The sequence below is a fragment of the Nilaparvata lugens genome, unplaced genomic scaffold, assembly GCF_014356525.2.
Source record: "Nilaparvata lugens isolate BPH unplaced genomic scaffold, ASM1435652v1 scaffold6175, whole genome shotgun sequence".
Classification (NCBI taxonomy): Eukaryota; Metazoa; Arthropoda; class Insecta; order Hemiptera; family Delphacidae; genus Nilaparvata; species Nilaparvata lugens.
The window spans coordinates 2,053-13,938 of NW_024091936.1; the positions used below are offsets into that span (position 1 = coordinate 2,053).

General features: G+C 35.4%; 1 protein-coding gene across 1 annotated transcript; it reads right to left on the reverse strand.

Annotated features, from left to right (window-relative positions):
• Positions 1-1,373: 1,373 nt before the first annotated feature.
• Positions 1,374-10,822, reverse strand: LOC120356210. The gene is made up of 4 exons (XM_039445105.1): positions 10,696-10,822; positions 9,608-9,709; positions 6,294-6,449; positions 1,374-1,812 (listed from the first exon to the last, which is right to left on the reverse strand). Exons 1-4 carry the CDS (start codon positions 10,732-10,734, stop codon positions 1,657-1,659), a joined length of 453 nt encoding a protein of 150 aa, XP_039301039.1. The 5' UTR covers positions 10,735-10,822; the 3' UTR covers positions 1,374-1,656.
• Positions 10,823-11,886: the final 1,064 nt, after the last annotated feature.

Here is an 11,886-nt window from a genome sequence, read left to right on the forward strand (position 1 = left end):
ATGACCTCAAGTTCATCCGTACGGTACAAAATAATTATCGTCCAGCAGGTTAATGGAAGGGATTTTGTACAGCGCACAGAGTTTTCTCGCATAATGGATGAAATGTTCATAGAAGTTCATAGATGAGTGATGAATCACATTTTCATCTTGACGGTTAAGTCAATGTTCAAAAATTTAGGTATTGGGCATCGGAGCCCACAGTAATTAGCCCACCAAAGACTTCTGCACAGTTTAAAGGTAACAGTGTGTTGCTGCATTTCAAAGTTGGGGATTGTTGGACACTATTTTTTCAAGAGGAAGGAATAGACGACTTAGATTATAATTGACAAATCCTTATACCCCTTTCGTAGGTGGTCAGTGGGATGAAAGATGAAAAAAATAGCTCACTACGTTGAAGAATTAGGGTATGATCACATTGGATGTCTATGTGCAAGTGCACGTATGGTCATGCATAACAAAGCAGCAGATGAGAAACAAAATCTGGGAAGAGCAATAGGAACAGTCACACTGAACGCGGGCACTTACCGGTTGCGTTGAGTGTGAGCTGCTGCAGACAAGTCACAATGTGTTTCAATGGCCTTTTCCACATTTTGTTCTTTTCCGATTTTTTTCAATTCGAATAAGATCCCAATGAAACCTACTGTTAAATTATCCTTGTAAAATGAATATTTAGCTGTTTCCATAATTCTCACCAATCCTGTTTAATTCCAAGTTGCGGATTTCAAATATCAATACACCAGTTCATGAGCGAGTTCTCCAATCCAGGGTCACTAGTTATTATTATTATTACTAGACGGCAGGCTAGCTTCGCTGCCTTATCCGTCTAGCCAGGTGGCTCTGCCTCCTGGGCTCCCAACTGGATAAAAAATAGAATCAGCAGGCTCGCTTCTCTGCCCGCATTTTTCATTAATTTGAGCTTGCTTCATTCCATCGGAAAGTTAAAGAGACTTTCAGGCTCGATTCAGTCACCATTCTATGTGAATTCTGTAGCGCAGGGTTGCAAAAATTCTTTCTTTATGTCAAGTGGAGTTATTCAACACTTGGAATCTTACTCGGGGATTCTCATTTCCGTGGTCTGTACAGGTCCATCGACATTATAATTTCCCCAACTACGTATTAGACTGTTTGGCTCTTGGTGCAACATAGAGCTCCTGCAAAGCTTATCTATATGCGAAAATATCTAAACCGTGATGGCATATACCAGTTTTTTATTGATGTAAGATCTAATTGCAAAGCAAAGGATGTGCCCGTCGTATGGTAAAAACCGAATCCTGGATTCAAATGGTGAGTTTCATGCAATAATGATTCAAGTATAATAACGATTTTATAACTCGCATCAGGTTATAAGAGATGTACTAATAGTTTCAAAACGAATTTTCAAGTCATTTTATTCAATTTTTTCACAAAAGACAAAAACATAATTGTGCTCATTAGAAACCATTAATGATGAACTAAATTTATACATTCATGGATATAAAACTGTTTTCTTAGTGCTATTTTAAACGATACATGTAGGTATCGAGTCAAGCTGGCGAACCAGAGTGTTGGATTTTGGAGTAGGTATCGAAAATATTTCTTATGTTACTGAAACTATTTGATGGGCCATGAACCCCTATTGTTGAATATTGACATGAGTTGACAGTTATTGTTTCCCATTCAACCGTTTGATGGAGGGATATTGCCCTCCCTTGACCGTCCATGCCCCATTGAGATAAGTTTCACCTGTATTGTCATTTCCAGCACCTCATTGTTCTCCTCGTGCGCTTTGTAAGTGTAGAGAATGTTCGCAAAGGAGAAAGCAGCTTTCAACAACTGTGAAAAAAGCAGTCATTCATCGGCATATTGCAAATTCGATATCATATAATTATGTTGAAACGCAGTAAATGTATTTTTTCTTATATTGGATACGTTATTGGAATACATACCGTAAAACGGGGTTACTTAGGCCACTTTTAAAATTCAAACACCTGGTGAATCTAGACCAATCAATTTACAGATTTGAAACTTAGTGCAAAACTTGGGTCTGTATCTTGACTTATTGTTTCATGTAATAAAAAAATTATTTGAACAATTTTCACCTGAAAAAATATAAAAAACATGGTGGTCTAAGTTTCCCCTGGAATGGGGTAACAAAAACCAGGTATGTTAAATGAATGTTGGCTCAAGTTGAATACTCCTGGGGTACCTAATTCCATACACTAGACTAAGAGAAACAATATCATGTTTAAAAAACTGATTTAATGGAGAAAAATAATACCAATTTTTATTTTTAAGATTAAATGAGTGAATGAATGAGATTTTGGCTCAAGTTTAACACTTCTGGAGCAACTAAATCATACACTAGACTAAAAGAAACAAATTCATGTTTTATATGAGAAAAAAATAGTTTGAAGAATTATTTACATTTTCTAGATTACCATAAATGATCATTTCAACTCATACAAAGAAGTGTGGCTTTTCTTGTGGCTTTTGTTACCCGTAGACAGACCAGCTGAGAAAAGAGAAGCATCAGGAAAAAAAATAACCTCAAAATGGAGAACTAACTGATGCATCATCTAGACAGACAATTGAGGTTATGTTTCGAAATAGTTACTAAACTTGAAAGAGAACAGACTGGGATGGACAAATAAAGTTTGATGATGGTATAAAATTTGGTACAAATTTCCTCCAAATAATAAAATTTTTTAATGCTTTACTTCAAATCTCAGTAATTTTTTTTTTTGCATCAGCTTGAAGTTTGTACAATTTCCAACTCATAGATCTATAACATCCAGAATTTCTGAAATCAGTGTTAGTTGAGCATTTATCTACACAAGACTATATCCAAATTAATACCGTACGTACTTATCCACATTAGTAGTGCATCAAAGATAGTAGTTTGATTGAAATTTGATTCTAATCATTCAAATATTAAAAAAATACTGCTACTTCCAATATATGCAGTAAACTGTTCTAGATTTTCCAAGTCAACAAGAATATTACCATAGGCTATTGTTGGACTATCAGCTTCAAGGGACCAAATATTTTTTCGAATCTTGTAATATTCAGTGTATAAAAATATAAAATATACTATGAAAAATTCATTCTCATACAATATTTATATTTCTATAGCTATTATATTTAAATTTCATACAATATGAAATGCTCTAATTTTATAACATTTTTATCAATTCACTTTTGATCCAGTCTGGAAAAAAAAACTTGAAAAAATTCTCAGGATACAACGACAATGCATAGGCCTACAATTATTTTTTTCCAATTGATTCATTCCTTATTTCTTTTTGAGGATAGCAGTATAACATTGGAAATGCATAAAAAATATATTGTAGTAGCCCAAGGTAGATGAAAGGTATAATGCTCGCTCGTCATCTGATCAGAGATTTTTATGATCGATTTTATTCTGCATGACATCAAAACTCCCCGGATTCAATTTCTAATTAATACTCTTTTCTGTAATTATCTTTTGACATGGGAATATTCATTAGCCTGTATATCATTGAATTGAAAGTTGAAATTTTTTTGTTTGCCAGGATGATTTGGATCTCTAGAATTATACAATCTGTATGTGTAGGTTTTCTATAAATGCTAAAATCATGTTTGTTATCTTTCATACTAATCGTTAAATCAAGAAAATTTATTCCATGTTCTTGAGCTTCCATCGTGAATTTCATAGAAGGTGATATTGAATTTAAATATAATTCAAAATCTTCATGTGTTTTATCTTATTTACTTCATATCACTTGAAAATGGCATCAATGTCCGAAACATGTTGTGATTAAATCATTCAAAAGGGTACTGAAATTTTCATTCTTCTTTCTATTTTTATTACAAGTAGCCCTATACAGAAAAGAGATCAATACCACTCAAGTATTTCATTTCTGATATGCATGATATTGATTAATAATATCTTCTGAACGGTTTCAGATATCGATATGCGGTTCCCGCCATTCATTTTTTTCTTGAAATTTCGTATCAAGATCATGTATCGCATGACCACCTTCATATTTGAAAAAATAAAATTGCATTCAATATGGTGGATCCAAGATGGTGGACCATATTTTCAAAGAAATAGTGAACTAGTATTTTCAATTTGAGGAGGATCCCTTATCATACCAACAAATTACCTTTGTGTATGGGATATGCAGCCATTCTCGGACTTTTTTCTCTCCTTTCTGCTTTGAATAGTATTGATTAATAATGTGAATATCTTCTTGTTTGAGATATCGGTTTGAGATATCGATATGCGGTGTCCGCCATTCTTTTTCTCTTGAAATTTCGTATCGAAATCATGTCTTGTAACAACATTATAAGCTCCTCATAAAAAACACTTCTGTGCTACATCAATGTAGCCTATGACATAAATTAATAAAACAAAATAAATCTTATAGCACCCTTTATTTTTAAAACTTTAAAATAGTTCCACGACTAGTTTCGGTGATATATTACACCATCTTCAGGTTATAAAATAAAATAAAATTCAATAACTGTTTACTAATGATATAAAACAAACATTTATGCTTAAATTCATATGACTAATTAATTTCTGGTAAAATTTATTAAATTTAAATTTATATTTTAAAATTTAAAATTTTTATTTATTCACTTTTAATTTTATCAAAAATAGGACTATTTAAGTCAAATTGGATTATATTTATCAAATTATTCCTATTCAATTTTGCAGTTTTATAGATATAAAATTCTTCTTTTAAATTCAATTATTACTTTCATTATCAATGCCTAATCTTTTCATATTAGAATTTATGTAGATATAATTATGATTACTCTCAATTAAATGCTCAGCAAACGCTGATTTTTGAGTAGTATTTTTTGAATTTAAAGCCTGAATATGTTCATTGAACCTTTTTGAAAACATCTACGTGTTTGACCAATGTGAAATTTTTCACAATTACTACATTCCAGTTATAGACGCCTGATTTTCACTTTCCTTGCCATATTACCATAGGTAAGGAAAGTATTGCTTTCCAAAAAAAATTAAGGTACCCCAATTTCCAATTTCTATTCTAAGGTCCCCTGAGCCCAAAAAAGTGGTTTTTGGATATTGGTCTGTGTGTTGTGTTGTGTGTGTGTGTGTGTGTGTGGTGTGTGTGTGTGTGTGTGGTGTGTGTGTCTGTGTGTGTGTATGATTGTATGTGCGTCTGTGTACACGATATCTCATTTCCCAATTAACGGAATGAATTGAAATTTGGAACGTAAGGTCCTTATACTATAAGGATCCGACACGAACAATTTCAATCAAATCCGATTCAAGATGGCGGCTAAAATGAGGAAAATGTTGTCAAAAACAGGGGTTTTCGCGATTTTCTCGAAAACGGCTCCAACGATTTTGATTAAAGTTATACCTGGAATAGTAATCGATAAGCTCTATCAATTTCCACAAGTCCCATACCTGTAAAAATTTCAGGAGCTTCACCCCATCTATGCAAAGTTTGATTTTAGATTCTCAATTATCAGGCTTCAGATACAATTCAAACAAAAAATTGCGAGAAGAATAGATTGAGCATGAGAATCTCTACAATTAATGTTCAGTAACATTTTCACCTAAAATTGAAAATAAGCTGGAAATTCGAGAAAATGTGATTATCCAATTGCAAACTGTTGGGGACTGATGATTCTATTAAATGATTCACTATGAAGAGATAGCAGACCTCGTGTGTCTCTAGCGTTATTGCCCAGCTGGCTCAAATCTTTGAATAGTAGACTTGAGATGCGCGGGAACACTACTAGCGTCAGGTGATCAATTTTCATAACGGCAAGGAAAGTTGTGTGAGTGCGCCACACCAGATTTTCTAAAAATTTTCCTGTTGTATTTTTTTATTAGAAATCTTCTTTATTGAATCAAAAGCATTATTTGTTGTTTTGTATCCTATGACGTAACTATGGAACTTCATGTATGAAATTTGAACATTAATTCTGAAAAATTCAGAAGAAAAATTGAAATTTGGCATACCAGGTTCACGAGATTGATATTTTTAGAATCTATGTGCAAAATTTGGAGATCTAAATCATTCCCGTTTTTCCCGTATGCAATCCACAGTTGACATGCTTTGATGCGAAAAACGACAAACGAACACACGAACAAACAAACACAACCCTACTCTCTCTTAATATATAGATGGAGTGTTGGAAAATAGGAATTTCACATTGCTACCAAGAAAAGGATTGTCCATTTCAAATTATCCTACTACCTAAATATGATGTTTCAAGACCGAATCATTATTCTTTTTTCTCATGAGTTACAAATAACAAGGGGGGTTCGATAATAAGTGACTCACATCTTTGTACGATGTGAGGTTCAGGTAGAAGATTCCATATGGTTTGATCTGAGTATCAACATTAGCTCGGCTCATCATAATTAGCATGCTCTGCTTGAACCACTTTGACTTGTTGATCCATGGAAGCTCTGCCAGATATCTTCGAAATATTTCATTCTGTAACAGATTACCACAAATTAATAGCATAGAGGAAGGATAACCTTAAGTTTGTCTCTGTTGCATGCAGACGTTTGATTGTTTCTCCTTTTGTCTGTACGTTTGACTGTTGCTGTGTGAGTTTCCCTTAATAAAATTCTACTAAATTGGTACCGTATGGTTGTTCATGTTATGTTAGGCTACAATCTGTACTGTACATTTAAATTAGGTACCTATCTGAGCAGTTGTCGTATTATAGTTGAATCAAAATGTTAGTTAGTGGGGAGGCAATGCCTATCTATATGCCCATCTACAACAGGTCGCTCACTGAGAAACGGAGGGAGCTGTTTGCCAGAGCCAAGAAACTACAGCGAAATAAGGGCTTCAGATATGTTTGGACTGATAAGGCGGGCAAAATAAAAATAGGATGAACAACAGAGACAAAATATACACAATCAATTCGGAAGAAGAATCGAAGCGGAGTTTTGAATTTGATTGCTCATGTGTGAGCTTTTGCACTTGCTCCGATAATTATTCTTAGATGGAAATAAATTAGAAGTTTCATTTGTTCAAATGCTGATCAATGAATAATTATTATTAACGAAAATCCTGATTAAATGCATGAAATAACCCTTAGACTTCTGCTACAGCAAATATTGACAACAGGCTTGAATGTTAGATGGAAATTTGATGAGAGCCACTATACAAAAACCGGAACCCGGTTCGATTCCTGGGCTGACAATAGTTTTTGTATAGTAACTCTCATAGCTGTCAACCCTGTTGTCAATATTTGCTGTAGCAGAAGTCTAAGGGGTGATTTTCAGCAACAATTGGGATTTTCGTTTAATGATAATTATTAATTATTCTTAGTTGATCTTTGCTCTGTCATAGAAAATTGAACAGTCTATGCTTTCGGAGTGAGTTGTTATTGGGACTGTAACTAGTTAATTTCTCATTTAGTTTTCCAATACTTTGCTACAATTTCGTTTATGAAGGAATGAGAGTTTCACGTATGTTCGCCTTGTCATTGTACAACATATCATAGATTATAACGTTCCTATCGCTTCCATTGTCCGTATCACACACATGTGTTATCATATAATATAAATAACATGATAGCTACCTTATTCATATAACGTTCAATATTGGGGCACCGAGCTTCGCTCGTTTTTACTTTCCTTGCCCTATTACCATAGGTAAGGAAAGTATTGCTTTCCAAAAAAATTAAGGTACCCCAATTTCTAAATTTCTATATGTTTCAAGGTCCCCTGAGTCCAAAAAGTGGTTTTTGGGTATTGGTCTGTATGTATGTGTGTGTGTGTGTGTGTGTCTGTATGAGTGCATGTGCGTCTGAGTACACGAAATCTCATCTCCCAATTAACGGAATGACTTGAAATTGGAACTTGAGGTCCTTATACTATAGAAGATCTGACACGAACACACACACACACACACACACCACACACACACACACACACAACACACACACACACACACACCCACACACACACACACACACACACACACACACACACACACACACACACACACACACACACACACACACACACAACACACACACACACACACACATCACATACACACACACACACACACACACACACACACACACACACACACACACACACACACACACACACACCACACACACACCACACACACTCACACACACACACCACACACACACACACACACACACACACACACACCACACACACACACACACACACACACACACACACACACACACATACCAATACCCAAAACCGCTTTTTTGGAATCAGGGGACCTTGAAATGTATGGAAATTGGGGTACCTTAATTTTTTCGGAAGCAATACATTTCTTACCTATGGTAATAGGGCAAGGAAACTAAAACGAGCGAAGCTCGGTGCCCCAATTTAATGCCCCATATAGTCAGGTACTTTCACTTTCTTTATACAATTCCTTATTTCTTTTAATCTTATTAAATACTCTCCATCCTACAGTAATTTCCATTTCCATTCCATTAATTTCCCACACTTCATTATTATCTAGGCATGAATTCATAATATTATTGCTCTTCTTCCAGTTTCAGTTTTATTCTTGTTACTAGGTCCATTTTTTTCAGTCACAATGATGAGCCTCCTGCTTGTATCGTGTGTGTTTTCTGTACATGTTGGTCATCCTTTGTCCTCCATCCTTCCGGTTCTGATCGTTCTCCTCCTTGTTGATTGGGTCCTTCCGGTCTTCATCCGTTGCCTTGGTGTCCTGCTGGCGTGGCTTGAAACGGGCATTGGGTCTGCGTGTGCTGGTCTTCCATCGTCGCTTCCGCCTCCTAGTCTTCCACCTCCAGGCCTTGCGGTGCATGCTTCTCTTTTCCCTGGTGCCGTACTCCCGTTCCTTCCTCTTGGGGTACTTGGTCTGCCGCATGGGGGGTCGATCGCTCGTGTGCGGGTGTGGCATGTGGATCCGGTTCATCATCTATCTGATGTATATTCAACAACTCCTTTACAGTATCCTGATACTTCTTTTGGTTTATTAGTTGTTCTTCTTGGCGGCCGCTTATGTTGTCCGATGGTGATGGGATTTGAGTATTATTGTTTTTGCTGGGTAGACTGCTTTGATTTGGAATTGTGTAACTAATCTCTTTTTGAGGTGTGGTAGTCGCTGGTGGTGTATTCTTGGGGGAAATAATAACTTCAATATAGGCTGTTGTTTACAAGATAGTTTGGGTGCATGATAGGTTTCTTTATTTGGTGGCGGGGTATTGCAGTGGTGGATCGGTTCTTTTTGTAGATTCATTTGTGTTGCATGCTCTTTGGTGTAGTTGGTACTCACTTGATGTGGTGGCAGGTCAAAACTCCTATTGTAATTATTGTTGTGCTTCAAGCAATCATGGCCATCAAATTATGTCCCTCAACCTGCCTGCGGCAGATAATGATTAGCCGAACGATTTTGGAAAGTGTTCAATAATAAATGTGTATTTATGTGTTGGTTCTATCTAGTTCTGTAATCCTGTATCTTATTCTATAAAGTTTTATTTTTCATCTCATATAACACCAACATTCACGGTACTGGGAATAATGATTTGAAAAGCACTAATTTACGAATAATCGCAGAAACTTCAAATAGAAGAAAAATTCATTGTACTGTATCATTACTAAAGTATTGAAACGAACCTGGTTGCTAATTTGCTGACCACTATAATAGCTAAGAAGGAGAAATATGTTGTTGAAGATGAATGCTGATGCATGAGTCATGATGACTTTTGGATTCCTCACCTGAAAAAAAAAATACAGAACAACAGTTAAAATCACTTATTAGAACAGGAACTTCTTGGAACTCATATTATATGAAAGTAACTGAGCTATGTCCTCCATGGGAAACAGACATTTCAAGAATGCTCTCTTGGACCACTTTCATATTTATGAGCATATAATTGTTGTTGGTGACTTCAACTCCGATCTGCTAAAAAACAACTTTGAGAAACTTCAGCTTTCTACAATGGTCAGATCAATGAGTCTCCATTCTGTAATGATACATTGCCAACATATCATCTCCATAATTCACACACATTTTTGGATCTATCATTGTAAGTGATATTGATCTTGTCACCTATTACGACCAAGCTCCAGCTCCTTGTTTTTCAAATCACGATCTTATCTATTTCATTTTCAATTGAATAGACAGCCTTCCACTAGTAGCACATACACTTATAGGAACTCAACGTTTTGATGTAAACAGCGCTCTAGAGGATGCAATCAACCTCCCTTGGTATCATATCAGTAATATTTTCGATATAAATGATAAGGCTGTCTTCAACCAGATGTTGTTCGATATTTTTAATTAACCGAGGATTCTTATAGGCCTATTTACAATTCTTCTACATTCCATTACTTCAAGTTTCAGTTTGTTAAGTTTCAAAATAGACCCTTGCGAAGCACGGGTTACCTGCCTGCTTGTATAGTATGAAGAATAAATATAGCCTTGTACAATAGTCTAGTATAAATGATGTAGTATATGTACAATGATATATCATGAAATACAAAAAAAAATGAGTCTCACTTCAGAATTAACATTGATGTCATGACCTCTATCTATAGGTTTTGCTCATAGTCAATAGTCAATAGTCAATAGTCATAGTCATAGTCAATAGAGAAAATGTTTTATGAAATTACTGTACCCTATTTGGAAGAAGAATATAGTGTAATTCTATAAAAAAGTGTAATGCAGTTAAAATGTGTTAAACTAACTTTTATATATTTACCTTCATTATGAAGAAGATATTAAAGCAGGAGTCAATCATTCATTAAAACTCAATACCATTATCGTTATTGTGTACATCTGACGAATTTTCCATAACATCTGTGTAAGAAATGAGAAAATAATAGAAACCATTGTGTTCAATACATGGAAGAAGGAATTAGTGGAAGAAAAATATGGCAGCCTTCAGATTCAGACGTTTAGACAATGGGATGGAATGTAAGTGCAGGGACACACGATCCGGCGACATCGCCGTCCGCGTTTTCGCCGGACCGGCGGCAATTAGCATTCAGAACACACGACAGACGGCGAAGCTGCCGTCCGGCGTTTTCGCCGGCCCGGCGGCAATTATTTCCTATTATTTATTATTATTATTATTATTATTATTATTATTGTTGGGGATGAATATTTCCTTCCTGTAGGACAGTCGCTGTTCAGAAATGACACTGTCAAGACGGAAGAAATTGGCTGTGATATCTCTGCTCCACACAGGAGAAAGAAGAAGCACACCAGAAACAGAACATCTGGGTTCATCCAATAGTAGAAAAAAGACTGTTCCATGGTGCATTTTATACTCTATTTCTGCTGCTCAGGGATGACCAGAACAAGTTTTTTAATATAATGTAATATATATATTATATATATATAATTATTTATACTGTATATTTTCCTTTACTATAATATTCTTATTTTAATGAACGTTTATACACATGAGATGAAGATAATATAATATTATTATAGAATGCATAGATAAATAGTGGAATTTTGCAATGTAGAATTGCAATAATTATACATGAATAATGAAAAATTTTGTTTTTGTCTTTGTATATTTCTAAGATCGGTCCCAGATTCCAGGCTTTTCAGCAACAAGGCTGATGAGTAGGTCCATGTCTACGTTGTCAGCACACATGACAGGAACAAAAATTGGAAACTAGACAGTAACAACAATATTATACTCGACACTGAACGAAAAAAGGGCAACACAACCAGTTGAATCAGGGTTGAATCAGTGTTGCAAACCCTGCAGAAGAAATATCGTAGCAGCTACCCTTACAACCCTACCCTTGTAACCTCCCTTGTAACCCTACCCTACCCATTTGTAACTTTACAAATGTTAATAAATAAAGAAGTGGCATGGGTGGGGACAGCGCCGTCCGGCGTTTTCGCCGTGTTTGTGTTCATCTCCATATAGTAC